The sequence below is a fragment of the Arachis ipaensis genome, chromosome B6 (assembly GCF_059453495.1).
Source record: "Arachis ipaensis isolate K30076 ecotype BB chromosome B6, ASM5945349v1, whole genome shotgun sequence".
Taxonomy (NCBI): domain Eukaryota; kingdom Viridiplantae; phylum Streptophyta; class Magnoliopsida; order Fabales; family Fabaceae; genus Arachis; species Arachis ipaensis.
This window is the reverse complement of record NC_142441.1, coordinates 19,275,929-19,292,110: the sequence shown is the minus strand read 5'-3', so window position 1 is coordinate 19,292,110 and position 16,182 is coordinate 19,275,929. Positions and strand designations below refer to the sequence as shown.

General features: G+C 32.9%; 2 protein-coding genes across 12 annotated transcripts; both read right to left on the bottom strand.

Annotated features, from left to right (window-relative positions):
- Positions 1-2,662: 2,662 nt before the first annotated feature.
- Positions 2,663-7,372, bottom strand: LOC107645703 (helicase with zinc finger protein). 7 transcript variants are annotated; one of them, XM_088491805.1, is made up of 8 exons: positions 6,982-7,372; positions 6,562-6,884; positions 6,379-6,484; positions 6,023-6,205; positions 5,698-5,860; positions 4,848-5,101; positions 4,564-4,653; positions 2,663-3,012 (listed from the first exon to the last, which is right to left on the bottom strand). In XM_088491805.1, exons 2-8 carry the CDS (start codon positions 6,715-6,717, stop codon positions 2,951-2,953), a joined length of 1,014 nt encoding a protein of 337 aa, XP_088347931.1. In that variant the 5' UTR covers positions 6,718-6,884; positions 6,982-7,372; the 3' UTR covers positions 2,663-2,950. The 7 variants fall into 7 exon arrangements, with proteins under 7 accessions (XP_088347931.1, XP_088347924.1, XP_088347927.1 ...); XM_088491798.1 differs by having other exon boundaries at positions 4,558-4,653; positions 4,848-5,167; positions 6,562-7,154; XM_088491801.1 differs by having other exon boundaries at positions 2,663-3,031; positions 4,848-5,167; positions 6,562-7,154.
- Positions 7,373-8,972: 1,600 nt separating this feature from the next.
- LOC107645704 (alpha/beta-Hydrolases superfamily protein) lies at positions 8,973-14,064 on the bottom strand. 5 transcript variants are annotated; one of them, XM_021104173.2, is made up of 7 exons: positions 13,834-14,061; positions 13,638-13,710; positions 10,992-11,724; positions 10,346-10,867; positions 10,176-10,235; positions 9,673-10,089; positions 8,973-9,583 (listed from the first exon to the last, which is right to left on the bottom strand). In XM_021104173.2, exons 3-7 carry the CDS (start codon positions 11,655-11,657, stop codon positions 9,161-9,163), a joined length of 2,088 nt encoding a protein of 695 aa, XP_020959832.2. In that variant the 5' UTR covers positions 11,658-11,724; positions 13,638-13,710; positions 13,834-14,061; the 3' UTR covers positions 8,973-9,160. The 5 variants fall into 5 exon arrangements, with proteins under 5 accessions (XP_020959832.2, XP_088347920.1, XP_088347922.1 ...); XM_088491794.1 differs by lacking the exon at positions 13,638-13,710 and having other exon boundaries at positions 13,834-14,064; XM_088491796.1 differs by lacking the exon at positions 13,834-14,061 and having other exon boundaries at positions 13,638-13,755.
- Positions 14,065-16,182: the final 2,118 nt, after the last annotated feature.

Here is a 16,182-nt window from a genome sequence, read left to right as displayed (position 1 = left end):
GAGGGGAGGGGAAGAGGGGGACGGGGACGGCGCCGAGGAGCCTCCGTCATCGCCGCCGTGACCTTGTCGTCGCCTCCTCCTCCTCCAGAACTCTGATGATGATGACGATGAAGGGGGAAGGGAAGTCGCCGTCCCGCCGCCGCCGTCCCGCCACCGTCTTGCCGCCCTCCGGCACCGCACCGCACCACCATCACCTTCTTCTTCTTCTTTGTTGATTTGTTGCTTTCTATTTTTGCTTGTGTTAAATTTGTGTTGGATTTGTTAATTTTCTGCTTTGTTTCTGCTTCACTGGTGGTGGTGGAGGTGGAGGGTGGGGGGAAGGAGAGACGGGGAAGGGGTGGGGCCGCCTGGTGGGAGTGTGGGTGCGGGGAAGGGGAGACGGGGAGGGGGAGGTGACGCGGGGTGGGAGTGTGGGCGCTGGGAAGGGAAAACGGGGAGGAGGGGTGACGCGGGGTGGGAGTGGGGGTGCGGGGAAGGGAAAACGGGGAGGGGGAGGTGACGCGGGGTGGGGTGGGGGTGCTGGGAAGGAAAGACGGCGAGGGGGGGTGACGCGGGGTGGGGGTAGGGGTGGGGGTGGGGGTGCGGGGAAGGGAAAACGGGGAGGGGAGGGGGAGGGAACGCGGGGCGGGGGTGGGGGTGGGGGTGCAGGGAGGCAGGGAGGGGGAGGGGGAAGGGGACAGGGGGGAGGGGGAGGGAGAAAGCGGGGAGGGGGACGGCGGCGGCGTTGGTGGTGGTGCTGGTGGTGCTGGTTGTGGCGGTGGTGTTGGTGTTGGTGGTGGTGGTGGAGGAAGTAATTATGTTGGTAGTGGTAAGGGTATTTTTGTCCAAAAAAAATAAAAAGGACGATTTTAATACGAAAAAAAACATTAAGGACGACTTTAATGAAAAAATAACAAGAGGGACGAATTCGATTCTGACACTAAACTTAAGGGACCAAAATCGTACTTACCCCTATTACCTATTTTATTTGTTGTAATAGGAGTTGAGTTTCGGTATTTTTTATTGGGACAAATGTCTTGGTAATAGTGTATTGTTAATAACATAGTTAAAATAATTTACTTTGACTTAAAATATAAGTGTAAAGTTGCATAAATTTTTTAATTAAGATGGTGTTTGAATGTCATTGCTATTTGGAGTGTAATTAGGATTTAAGATAATTGTGCCTAATAATTTTTTTACTTTTCTATCAAATAGCACAAAGTTATTGTAGCATTTTGATATAAAACCTTTAATTTAATTTTGAATATATAATAATTATTGAGTTAATAATTTATAATTTGATGAAATTTTTTATAATAGGTATAATTTGATAGAATTTGATGAAATTTTTTATAATTTAAATTTATAATATTTTCTTATGTTGTAGCACAAAAACTTTATTTTTTATATTTTTTGTGGGTTTTTTTACATTTATTTATTTTTCTTCTCTTAGTGCATACAATTTTTTGATGACATTTATAATAGTAAGAATAAAATTTTGTAAAATATTTATTGGATTGTATGTGGATATAATATATTGAATAAACTATTTTTAATAAGAATAATTTAAATAGCATAAAATAAAAATATATGTTAATAATATTTTATGTTGTAGCACAAAAATTTTTATTTTTTGTATTTTTGTAGATTTTTCTTTGACATCTACTTATTCTTCTTTTCTTAATGTATATAATTTTTTAATAACATCTATAATAGTAAAATTAAAAATTTTTAGAATATGTATTCTCTCTGTGTGTATATATATATTGAATAAGTTATTTTTAATAAAATTAATTTAAATAGCATAAAATAAAAATATCTATTAATATTTTTTTAATTCATTCTGTAAGACAATGTCTCTAGTGATACAAATTTAAAATAATACTAAAAATGATCAAAATTGATTCTTTAATTTAAATAGCATATTTAAATAAGTATAATTATAAAGATTTTAAGATATAATTATATGTAAAGTATTACAAAATAATGAAAAAATATAAATAGTAAAAGTAATAAGAGTATTTTTTTCATAAATTTATTTTAAAAATATAATAAATATTTTTATTTTGTACCTAATCATCTAATAGAATTATTTTTAAATAAATAGACTCTTCTTCATTTGTTGGTGTAAATATTTTTCGTAGACAAACTACAAATTGTGAAATAAAATAATATCGATAAGAGTCTTATGTATGATATATAAGTATGTTAAATAGTATGAAATTTAAATAATTTGTAACTTAAAATTTGTTATAATAATATTATTATGAAACTTTTAATGTATATTGTATTTAATTAATATTTTATATTTTTATTGAATAATAATATGTAATAAATTAATTAATTATAAGAATTATAATTATAATTTTTTCAATTTTTAATTTTTTAAAATATGATTGGTTGAGTCCTAAAATTTGCCAACTAAGCAAGTATGCTTACTAGGTATCATTAAAAAAACAAAGATAAGTTAAATCTAATGTATAATAAAGACTTTCACATCAATTTTTATATTAATAAAAATATTTTTTTAATTACCATATCCCAACGTCTCAACATGCGTCTTTTTTTATGATATTTGAAGGTAGCAGCAGACTTTGAAACGTTCAATACACAAATATATTATATGCAGACATACAAAAATTCTTCGAAATTTCCACCATCTACAAATAGAAAAGGGAGTTCGTGATTCAAAAACCTCTAATATTTTATTGTAACTGCATCTACAACAAAGTGAAGTTATCTACAAAGAGAAACTATTTAAGTTCAGTACATTCTCATCAGTTGTCGAGTCAAATCAACCGTAACATTGACAACGATCCAACCAATATGTATGTATAAATACAACAACTAAATCCTAAACATAGTCCCAAACTATTCCATATAGCAATTTCCCAAAGAATCCAAATGATTGATCCTAATTGAATGCAACCTGACCATTTTAATGTGAAACACTAACTGGCCTCGCCTTCTCTTAAGCTCTCTCCTCATCTGACTGAGAGCCTTGGGGCTCAGAAGTAACAAAGAATTCATCCACTGAAATAAAAAAACAAAGCTACTTCTGTTATAATAATCAATTGATCAAACATGAGCCACAACTTTAGAAGATAAAGAGGGCAATTGGATGGTTCCAAAATGTTTGGACCATTAAATAATTTTATAATAAAAATATATTTTTAAAATTTTTAACAACTGTTAAATAATCTTTATTTAATTTTAATTATAAATTAGTTTTATATATATATTATTTAATTATAAAATTAATTTTTTATTTTATAAATTATTATTTTATCATTTATTTATTATGTTTATTGATAATAAAAAATTAAAACAATAACAAATTAGATCTTTCATTAATCGTAATAAATTTAATACGATTGATGGAAGATCTAATTTGTTATTGTTTTAGTTTTTTATTATCAATAAACATAATAGATGAATGATAAAATAATAATTTATAAAATAAAAAATAGATTTTATAATTAAATAATATATAAAGAACTAATTTGTAATTAAAATTAAATAAGGACTATTTAGTCGTTATTAAAAAATTTAAAAAATATATTTTGTTTCAATTCCGTTACGTTACCAACAGCATTTCTGCCAACTTCTGCCAACTTCTGCCAACTCTAATTTATAATGGTATTTAATAGAAGTGTCTTTGTGGATGTGTCTAATAAAAATATTTTTTTATGGCTGTATCTAATAAAAGTGTCTTTATAAATGTATTTTCTAGATGTGTCTCTTTATACATGTGTTTAAAATATAATAATTAATTATTGTTAGTAATAAATTGGCAGATAGTATATTGGTTACTTTTCCATTTTGTTATGAGATGTCTAAACATTCTGGAACCATCCAATTTGTTGCCATAAAGATTCAAGAGTGAAGTAATATAACAGAAACCAGATGCTAGCAGAATTTGTCAACTTAAAAGAATGGTAGGTATCAAAAACAATCTTCATACAATCATATCCGTTTTTGGACCATGTATTGGTGCAAAACAAAGTTAGAGAAACATGCATCAATACACATTTTTACTGCATTGACTACTTTTTTTTTTTTTATGTATCTCTGATATGTTAAATTTTTAGGTAATTATTTAAAGAAAAAGTCTAGAGGCCAGCACTTAACCATCAAAATAAAAGTGAGTGATCTCCCACCATTAGATGTAATCTCACACCATTAAAAACACTATTGATGGCCAATTGATGGTTATAAAACACTAAAATTGCTGCCCCCTAGCATTCCTCATATTTAAATTATATTCACAAGTTATTCTATTCTTCATGGATTTTTCAGCCCTCTAATTTACCTGATTCTTGAAACTGAGTCCTTTATAAATTATTTCATATTCTAGTTTTATAGTTTGGTTTTATTTATACGTTTGCCTCTTGAACCAGGTTTCACAGAAGTCTATATTCTGTATCTAGGTTGCAAGTAAAAACATGTAGTCTGAAGTCTTCATGACTATCAACATTATGTGGCAGTTCAGAAATTAGCAGATCCCCTTCATTGTAATGTTTTTCAAAACCTCGAAAGATAAAGGAAAAGAGAAGCATTTATGCATTATGCCATTACCAATACCTATGTCCTTTTGATCCGAAGATTCAAGCAGAATATCTGAATCAGACTGCATAAATGGTGAACCAGGATAGTTTCCTAGAGCTTCTAGATCTGGAAACAAAGACAATACATAAAAGCATGAAGATATCCACAAAAGGTAAACCTGGAAAAGCCTTAGAATAGAATTTAAAAAGGTTCCATACTTGTTATAACTCGTAAACTAACATTTAAAAAGCTTAACTTTGACGTGATAGCAATAGTAATATCTATCTAACAATTGATCACATAGTAAAATAAGCCATTACCTCCCAAGTTCGACAAATCTGCTGTTAAATCAGATAGGCTAAAATTCCACTGAATTTGATCTAGAGATCTGGAAACTCCATTGACATTATCTGGTGCAAGTTGCAGTCCTACAGAACTTGCCACATCTGATGTAAATGCCGTATCAAGAGCAGCTGCATCTGTGCACATTCCTGATATGTCTGTTGCAGAGAAGGGGAAATGGCCACTGGATGCTACTGATGCCGGGCTCAGTGGCATTTCTGAAATGGACGACCTAGCACCATTCGGTGCAATAGCAGTAGGCATATCCATATCAGGTGTACTGTGGTTCATCACCATACTTAAGAAGGACAAAAACAGCTCTCATTTGCAAAAATTCTATCAAGGAAATTACTAAAATAGAGGAATAGGAACCTGCTGCTCAATTTTCCACCAATTTAACTACCATTTAAGCACAAGAAGACCATGATACTCCAAGCATAATGCACAAAGAGGAGAAACATTTAAAAGAGCCACAACTAAGTCATTGAGCCATTATGCTTTTATTTGGCCTAATTTCCTTAAAGCTCAAGCTATTAGCTAAAGGCATATGATTTGTTTTATATCTTTATAAGTAATAAATTTAGATGGAGGAAATTTTTCACAGGATGTTGTGCGGTATACTACAATAGAAAACTTATAATGCCAGCAAGACAATTATATAGAACAAAAACTTTAGAAACAAGGTATGAGTCAAGCCACCAAACACAGTATAAATTGACTAACAGTGATTTATTGATCTTCAATAAAATAGAGTACAAATAAAAAGTAAAAACCCTTATGGATTGATGAAATAAGAAAAGAAGCACGTGGAGTTGAATGAGTTCTCACCCATTCACAGAATTTGTCCTAATTGGATGGTAGTTGCTTGGTGCAGGGACTCCATTAACAACATGACCTGATATGGAACCACCCATGGAGTCAAGATGTGGTTGGCCAGCTGCAGGAAGGGGAGGCTGCTGTAGTACTGGGTATCCCATAGGGAGGTTGTTGACTGCACTGCACGCAAATGGCATTGAAGATCGAATAACGAAGAGAAAGAGACGAGAAAAGAACTGAGAAAATCAATTGTACTTGGAAAATTATCAAAATATTCTTAATTTCAAAGCTAAAACACCCTTAACACATCAATACATCCATAAGACGCAAGATTTACCGGACATTGGATGGACTCCATTTTGTATAGGAGCCAATGGAGCCTTTGCAGGTAAAGAAGACTTCATCAGATGATATTGATGCTCAAGCAAATGATTGAACATAAGTATTTGCTTTTTCAATTTTAGCCTGATATAATAGGCCCTAAAGAAATCAGCATTCTCTTCTTCCAGCTTCTGCCATACTGAATACGTGGTGGAAAAATCAAACAGAAAATTTGAACATTACATCAATAACTTAGGTAACAGATAACCATTCTGTTCAAATAAAATTTGAATAACTCATACAATCAACTATTTATATTACTAAAAGGATGAAAAATATAAATTGGATGATAGAGAATTTCAAGATGGATACCTAGAGTTGTAAATCCAGGATCTATCTTTGCTCTGGTCAAAAGTGTTTTCACAACTTCATCTTTATTCATATATAATTGTAGGCACCTTTCTATCAAATTCTGAACCTGTAAACAAATTTTGTTCAAGATTTTATTCTATTTTTTCAAATTAGCTTCCTGACAAGCTAGTAGGATTTGCTTACAAGCTCAATGTCTTGGCGTGAAACTTTCTTGCTATCATTAGCTGTAGCAGATGCTGATCCTGAATCCGTAACGGCATCATCAGTTGTGTGATTGTTCGGTTGTCGTTCACTTTGGAAGTCGTGAGAAGCATGTGTTGAGGATTGCAATTCTTGCATTCTCTGCAATTCAGTTCACGAAATCCACAGAATTGGAGTTAATAGAGATCTCAAATTCAATTCACCTCTCTCACAAAACACGGAGATTGTCTTAACAAATTCTGAACGGAAGTGAGTGAGGAGGTTTAACAGATACTATTTCCAATTCTAATGGAGAGTTGCGCTTCCTGAAATTACAGTTAAATCAGTTTCAGTGGATGAATTACTACTAACACTAATTAATTAGTGTTAATGATGTTCAAAGCAAAGGTTAATTGAACTAACAAAGAGAGTGGGCGGGAGGAAGAAGATATTTTATTTGACTGAGAAAGTGATGTGAAGGTTACGTTTCGGTGGGAGTCGGAGAGACGTTATAATAAAATGAAAGTGAAATTAAGGCCTCAGGCGTCGGTTATAGCTGTCGCCTTTACAAACACCATCACCACTCACCAACCTTTGTTTATTCCGCCTCAGATATGTCAGTTAATAAATTACTCTCTATTATGGCTAATTAAATTACTACTTGTTTATACCCTGAATACCATACACCAATTTAAGCTTATGTAGAAAGAATACCAACTTGCCTCGATCAAATACTACGATTGCTAACCCAAGTTGAGTTGGTATAGTGGTTAATTCATTTGTCTACTTAAGTAAATGTTGAGAGTTTGAATTTCACTTTTTACATGTAGCAATCTATTACCAGTGACTAACTCTTAAATAGAGTTTCGATCCGTGTATATTAGTCTTTTTCCTGTCGAATTAGGAGATACAATGAGGAAAAAAAATACTTCGACTGCTACGGTATGGGCATTGTGTGGTCCAAGTCCAATCCTGCATGCATTGAGATTCTTCAACCGCGTTGCGTTCTAGATATCCTAGTCAGATTCAGAGAGGAGAAATAAATGACTGCTTGTATTGTACTACTAAATTTATATTTCTTCAAATTTTGTTGGATTTAAATAAGTGTATTTCAAAAAAGTAGTTTTGACAATAACACATATCTGATATCTTTTGGTGAATATTCCAACGTTGAAGAGCTCGTGAGTCCTATCCTAAGCCGGTTCACAAGCCACGCGTGCGCTCATTCACACTGCAGTTAAACTTAGCATCAATAATGTAGTCTGCAAATTTATATTTATCATTTCTATTATTTTCTTTTATTATATTTTCTAGCTATTTACTGCATATGTTTATTAATTAACTACATATCTGAAATTACGTAGGGCATAGGTTTGATTGATTGATTGTGCTTTAATTGCGTGTTGTGCTTCTTCATTTGTGTTGCCAATATCATATTATTCATATGGTTAATTTCATCCATGGTCTATGGATATAAAATTTCAACATGTTTGCCTTGACTGAATCTTGTTCGCTGTCTTTTTAAGTTTCGTCATTTCTCAATATCTTCACTGAGTACTGGTTCTGATGAGCTAACTTCGAGAAAAACGTTTAGTTTATAATTCTCTCCAATTTAAACTAATTAATTAACGGCTGCAATATAAAAGAAGGTTTAACTAACTCGTGCTTAAAGTTTTTTTTTTTTTTAGTCCACGGTATTTCCAACTAATAGATTGTTGCTTTTACGAGACGAAAATTCAAATGTTCGACACTAAGTTATGTTAAGATTACAAATTGAGAAAATTTTTATCAAAAAAAAAAAAAAGTTTTTAATGCATTTGCTTTGCATTTATTACCAAAAGAAAAGACCTTTAAAAACTTCCACTAATAAGAATTTTATCGTGTGACCTAAAAAAAATACATGCATTATTTAAGTTAACAGAAAAGGCCAAATTCTGAAAAAAAAAATGAGTTCTGGTCGTCTTCACAAAATATTCTTCACAAAATATTCTCTATGATTTATGTGGTAGCAAGCAAATAAGGTTGTGTAGTTGTTATATGAGCTGATCGTTAAATATTTTGACTAAACTGTCTAATATAATATGAATTAACATTTTAGCTATTATCCTATTGTTCGTATCTAAAAGATCTTGTTCTTTTGAACATAAAAAAATAAAGAAGCTATGCAAGTGCCGGAAATACTATATTTTTTTTTGTGAATAACAGCTTAGAGAGAATGTTTTAAAAGGACAAGCAGTTTGATATTGCCAATAGAAGCTTTTGGTTCGCATGAGTGAGACTGATAAGGCCATTAGGGGACCTTGATGCACATATTACGATTTAGAATTTAGGATTTAGTCGACTGAGTTTCTCTATATCATATCATATCATTGAATAGTTTTCATGCCATCCACTATTCTCTTGCTCTTATACACCAAAGATGAGAAAAATCAACGGAAATATCTTATTTTACTTTCTACAGAGAATTATTTTCCGTTCACAGTGTTAGTCAGAGATGTTGTAGCAGAATCTCGTTAGATGTCTAGAAATGTACATTAACACGCCATGATGTCTACACTAATTATTTTCCATGACTTATTCAATAACTAGTAGATATCTTAAATTAGACCCCTGTCACTATCTCCTTTGTCATCAAATTACACCTCTCCAAGTTCTGTTCATGGTTCCATGAGTGTGGAGATGGTGTAGTCAGCAATGGCCAAAGCTCATTAATCCTCTGCTTCCTCATTTGGCGGACGATATTCTTCGAATGCTGTCTCAACACTCCATTGACAACTTTGAGGTAGTTGCTGGAGTCATGGTCCCTTAGAATTGTGCCTTCTGAACCATATGCTGTTGGATCACTAAGTGTCTCAATGGGGTGTGGTTGATTGAGAAAAGTTCTAAGAACACTTGGAGTGTATCCACATCTAGCACTGTCCAAGGCATAGAAGGCACTTCCTGAAGGTAGCAAAGGATGAGGAGGAGATGTTCTCTCATCAGGTTGGAGAATGAATATTTTACCCAATGGTGAGTACAACAACTTCTGAGAATTCCAGAGAAAACAAATGGTTAGTATGATTGAACAGTTTAGTCCTTCATAATTTTCACCATGAGTCTATGATTGATGCTTACATTTTTTATGAGACAAGGATGCGAGCGAAACGTGCTGTTTAGGCGCTTAAGGACAAGGGCTACATGGTTAGGATAGTTGCATGAGAAGGCCCTGGGAACTATATCTCTATGCATCATTACACAATGGATATGGCTCTCATCCAATCCTAGATGATCAAGCAATTTATGGCCTCCACAGAATACAAAAGGCGACCCAAAAGTCACGACCGGTCGAAGAGTTGAGGGACTGACAACCTTCCTGCTCAAAAGCATCAAATGAACCAGAAGAGAGAGACTTCCCCCAAGGGAATGTCCAGTGAATTGAAGCTTAGCGCGATCTCCATGTCTCTTCAAGTGAGCCTTTATTTCTGGCAAAAATTGCTCATATATTCCTTTTGCTGCTTCATAAATTCCTCTATGAACAAGTACATCTGTGTCCTGTGTAAAAGAGTAGTACTTTACTATGAGTGCTTTGGTACTTTTCTTGCAAAATAACATCTGAAACTAAGGACTCTTATTCTTACCTCAAATTTGGTTGGCTCAAAGAAAAGGTTTGCTTGCCAAGATGCCAACGAGTCTGAACCCTACAACATAAATTAAAGAAAAGAAATGTTTAAAGTTAGGCTTCAAATTTGAAGATTGTGTAGCATAATGACATAACTTGTGTATCAAGAATAACTAAGGTGACTGTTACCTGAATTACAAAGTATCTAGTGTAAGTGTTGGAATCATCACATATAAACCATTCACAAGGTGAGGAATGAAGTGACTGAAGATCCTTGGCTGCTTCTTGCTTCTCCTTCTCACAAGCAGCTACCACAGCCGTCATTGTTGATGCTGCAACATAAGCTGCAACCTCTGATGTATAAGCCCGGGAAGCGCCTTCCGCCTCAAATCCTTCTGAATTTTCCCTTCCATTAGAATCCAGAATGTCACTCTGCGGCTGCTGTCGCTTGGCAGTAAGGGACAAGAGGTCCTTAGCGCGCAATTGGACATAAGAGGCGGCCGAGGTAGCAATATCATAAGCAAGCCGGATTTGATGCCTCTCTTTGTTATCTTTTCCTTTTTCTGATCCATCTTGAGAGGCTACAGAGTCATTGATAGGTATGCGAGTCGAGTCCTTATCCAATCTCTCTTTCAACTTTTCCACTTCAGCTTTCTTCTCTAAAGAAGATGTTATGAATTGAAGGCTGTAGTATCTTCTCAAGTCCTTAGCCTGCAAATCATTTAGTAAGTGTCATTTATTTGTCTTCAACTTTATTTACACATATACATGCAAATCAAGAGCAAGAAACAGATCTAAAATCTTATTACTAAATCACCATACAGCTTGTGCTTACCTTGATTTCTGGAATCACATAAGCCATGTTGCATAGGAAAGCAAGCTTAGAGTATAATTTGGTATCAGACCATGACACTTGAGACAGAAATTTTGTGAACGAGTCGTGATCATAAGTCCCTTCTTGACCATCTTCTACATAATCCACCACACAACCTTCATCACAGTCACATTCATCATTACTATTATTGTCACATATCATATCCGGATCCATCTCCTCTTTTGGTATTCTATTTCTCCAATTTTTCTTAATCTCCATAAGCCTCTCTATCCAATTAGTCCTGTTTATTTTCTCATCTTCACCACATTCCACAGCACTTTCCTCAAAATGTGAGCTGTGATCCTTCTCCCCCATATTCATTTCCTTGCTTGTTTCCGGATCAAACAAGAAAGACCGCAGCGAATTCGGTAAAATGGAGCCTGAAAATTGAAATGGCGAGATCCCCATTGACTTGTTGCTCTTTTGCTTTGGCTGCAGAGATGTAGCTTGTATGGGATTGACAGCACAACACAGGTGGGTATCAGAATAAGACCTCTGCATAATGGAACGTGTGGAAAGTTCTATGCCGGAACTTGATCGGCGAAGACCGTTATGCTTTGTTGTTCTTATGTCCATTGTGGCAGATGAAGCCGGAGAAGTAGCCATGCCAACTGCACTAAAGGCCATGACTTTTTGGTTATTTCTTTATGTCAGTGAGTAAGGTCCTTCTTCTTCACTCACTCTACTTGGTTCTCTGCAAATTACAACTCATCAGTACCTCAAAATCTTTTTATACAATTCATTTTTTGTCCTTGGAACAAGTCTGATGCATGTATATAGATTTTATAAGTGCAAAAAGAAAAAAAAAAGAACAAGTTTCTTGTTTCCAACGACAGTAAAATTCAATCAATGAACGCAACTAAAAGACTAAGGAATAGACAAATATTGCATACTAGTGCCAATGCTAGGAGACATTTATTGTTTACATAGTTAATTTCGAGATTGTTGCAAATTTATGAAGCATTCAAAGTAAAAGACATGGCTTGCTCGTTAAATTCGAAATTAAGAATTGAAAAATTCACTACCTATGTGTGTGTCGCATGTGGCTATAAAGGTATCAGTTATGAGAACTGAGCAGTTTATGGAATTAGAAGAACACAAAGAAAAGCATTGTAATTAGTAGGAGGGATAAAGAAAAAGGGAGCAAGAAATGCTACAATTGGTTTCTTTCTTTGGAAAGAGAAAGGACATGGCTTGTTAATTTATTTAGTAAATGTTACGTCTGAGATTCTGGATTCATTTTCTTGGAATTGTCGCATATATATTAAAAAGATCTAACTTTCAAGTTTCGACCGACATGTTAGGAGGGGGAAATGCGAAAAAGACTCGTTCCAACCTAGAAAGTTACCATAAAACAGCACCAAACTACATAAATATCAATGAAAATAAAAGCACTACAGATGAATTGGTGCCTCGAAATTTCCGAAGTAATATTTACAATACAACGTATTCCTCTAGGGTTAGGCTGAGTTCTCAACAAAATTAAATGAATAAATAAACAAACTAATTTGTTAACTTTCACCCTTTTTAAAAAATAAGTAATATTAATTAACAATCAGAAAATAATGAAATAAAAAAGAGAGTAAGTATGGGAGTGAGAAAAAAAGTGTTGATATTATCACCTTCATTTTTTTAGTTTTTAAATTATTTTGACATCAAGTTGATATTTGTTGGACATTATTACTACAACAATATTTTTGGACGAGAAATGTTAGAACATTGTCAGAATTTATTGTTTTTGGCCAATAGTTAGTCATCAATATTTAAAGGTGTGGACTAAAAGTATGCTGTTAGATTGATGAAGTAAAGCAATTGAACGATAGTTAAAAATACTTAGCCAAAAACAACATATTTTGTTGGCCCTTGAGTATTCTTCTTTTCGAACAACTAAAAAACAGTCCGTTAACTTATGTTAGAGCAATTATAGTGTGAGCTTTATTCATTTTTTGGTTAACTTTATTTAATTGCTTTTTGGAAATCACAAAGTGTTTTAGAAGTTACTATTAATTAAACTAACTTTTAAGCTTAAACTAGAAAGTATCTACAAAAGTTACCATTTAAATGCAATGCAGTCATCAGTTACAGGGTTCGGGCAAAGAATCAAGCAAAATTTACGCCGCAAGAAGTGCCCAAAAATAAATGGCAACGAGTTATTACTTATTAGTAAAGCACTTTTTAATTCTAAAATTTTTGCATGCTTATTTGCAATATTTGGAAAACCAATTCCTAGTTTCCTAATTCCTACAGATTCGGTACAGAGCAAATTTGATATATATTAGCCAATTTTTTCTTTAGTAATAGGAAAATGATATGACCTTATTAGATAATAATTTAAAAATAATAATAATGAGCAGCAATTTTTTCCAAAAGAAAGCTAGCAGCATTAACAATGAATAAAGGCAGTTTTTTTTTACTCTTAAGGAGAATGTGCACACATGCATGAACCGATGAAAGAGACCCAAACAATAAACTCGAATAAAAATTAAAGCTGTGAAAGAGAACTTGATTGAAACCTTGAAATGGCAAGCAAATTATTGATATACAATATAAAATGAGAATGAGAGCTTTCAAATAAAGTGAAAGTGTGGGGGTAGATATAATAAGTACCTGATCTGGAACCTTAAGCAACCTGATTTCAGCAATGTTAGACACTTTTTTTATGGTTAATCAATTCATGCAACTGAACCGCAAACATAAACACAACCAACAAAGCAACATTATACAAAAATAACAAAAAATTATAAAAGCTAAAGAATAAGAAAATGTATGTATGCATGTATATGCATATGCGTATATGACATACCAAAGAGGGAAGGAAGCAGTGTATGATGTAGAAGCTCCCACAATGGTGGCTACAGATGGAAATCTTGCCTTATTATTATTATTATTATTATTATATTACCATTATTAATATATTAAACACTCAAAATTACGGCTCTTTTATATAGCAAAGAAAAATGAAAATAATTGGTTTCGTAATTGTTTTTGGTGATCCTTCTCTCTTTCTCTCTGTATCTATAATTTTATAACTATAATATGGAATCTCTATTGCATAATATATACAGAAACAGAAGAGTAGGAGGAAGGAGAGCAGAAATGAGCATGGAGAATCACCTCACGTGCGACATGTTATATGGACTAAACTACCCTTCTCATTTTTCCAAAAGTTGGAGCTTGGTTATTTATTTGTTTCTACTTAATGTGAGCATGGATGTTAAAAACAAGAGTAAATGCCCTTTTTTTATCCCTAATCATTTGATAGATTTTGCACTCCTTAATAAATATAAAAACTCAAATTGATTTCTATCTATTTTGATATATGTACGTTTTAGTTTTTGTAATCGGTTTCGAATAGGAGTAGGTCACTTGCTGACCTTGGCCATTTTCTTCATTATTGTAAGGACAAGTTACTGATACATCAGCAAGTGATCTGTTCGAAATCAGTTGCAGAAATTAGAACGTACATATATTAAAGTAGATAGGAACCGATTTGGGTTTTTATATTTATTAGGGGGTACGAAGTCCATCGATCAAATGGTTAGAGCGGGAAATGACATTTACTCTAAAAACAACAACCGTATTAGATATACGCTAAAATCAAATATTAAAATTAGTCATTAATATAAAATATATATTAAAATATATTAAAAAAATTTAAATTATATATGTTAGAATATAATTAGGATCAATTAGAATTATTTAATGATAAATTATATATACTTGGCCTCCGAAAAAAGTGATTTGTTTGGCATTAACTTCAGAAAATGAGCTTAAGAATATTTTTGAATTACAACGTATGTCCCTTCCCTCTACTCTAAATGGTTTTTGGAATCCCCCATCTATTGGTACTTTCAAGATTAATTGTGATGCTAGTTATCTTGGTTTGGGTGATAGTGTTGGTTTTACTTATGTTATTAGAGATTGTAATGAGAGTTGACAAAGGGGGTATTTGGAAATGATTGAGAGTAATAGTATTCTTCAAGGAGAATTGTTTGCTATTTGGAGAGGATATCTCTTAAATTGGGATGTGAGTCAATGAGATGTTATTTGTGTGACGAATTGTGTGGAAGCATTTAATCTTGTTACTAATCACCAAGATTGTTTTGGGTTTATTGATCCATTGGTACTCAAAATAAGAGATATCATGCATTGGAATTGGCGTGTTGACTTTCGTTTGATTATGAGAGATGCAAACACTGTGGCAGATACTATAGCAAAGATGGCGATGAAGTTACAACTTTCTCATGTAAAGCTTCCTTTGGGAGGAGTTTAAGAGTAGTCTTAAAAAGGACGGTCCTTCTATTTAAGCAGATCACTTGTTTTGTTTTTCTTTGTTTAGTTTATTTCAGTCACAAAAAAAATTAGAATTATTTAGTATATCTGAATATTTATTATAAAATATTACGTCTTTATTATTACGATTCTCTTAGCACCTATAAATACCATTTTATATTGTATCATTTTAGACAACTTGATTACACTCAATAATATACAAATCCTTCATCTAGTTTAGTCTCTTGTTTCTAACAAATATAATTAGGATAATTAGAATTATTTAGTATATCTGAATATTTATTATAGAATATTACGTCTTTATTATTATGATTCTCTTAACACCTATAAATACCCTTTTTTATTATATCATTTCAGACAACTTGATTACACTCAATAATACACAAATCCTTCCTCCAGTTTAGTCTTTTGTGTTTTCTCCCTGAGAATAAGTAAGTAGTGAATGAGCTAATCGATTAGATGAGAAAGTATCAAAGCATTGACAAAAGAGAAGAAAAAAAATAGCACGGAAGAAAAGTATGAAAAGTACGGTGATTTCACCCGAAGAAAAACAACATATCTTCTTCGAGGAGAATACCATGACTCTGATACTATATTAGAAACAAGAGACTAAACTGGAGGAAGGATTTCTATATTATTAAGTGTAATCAAGTTGTCTAAAATGATACAATATAAAAGAATATTTATAGATGCTAAGAGAATCATAATAATAAAAACGCAATATTTTATAATAAACATTTAAATATATTAAATAATTCTAATTGATCCTAATTATATTCTAACAATATATATTTATATAAATACATAATTATTAATTTTAGTATCTAATTTTAATATGCACATGATATTTTTATAAAAC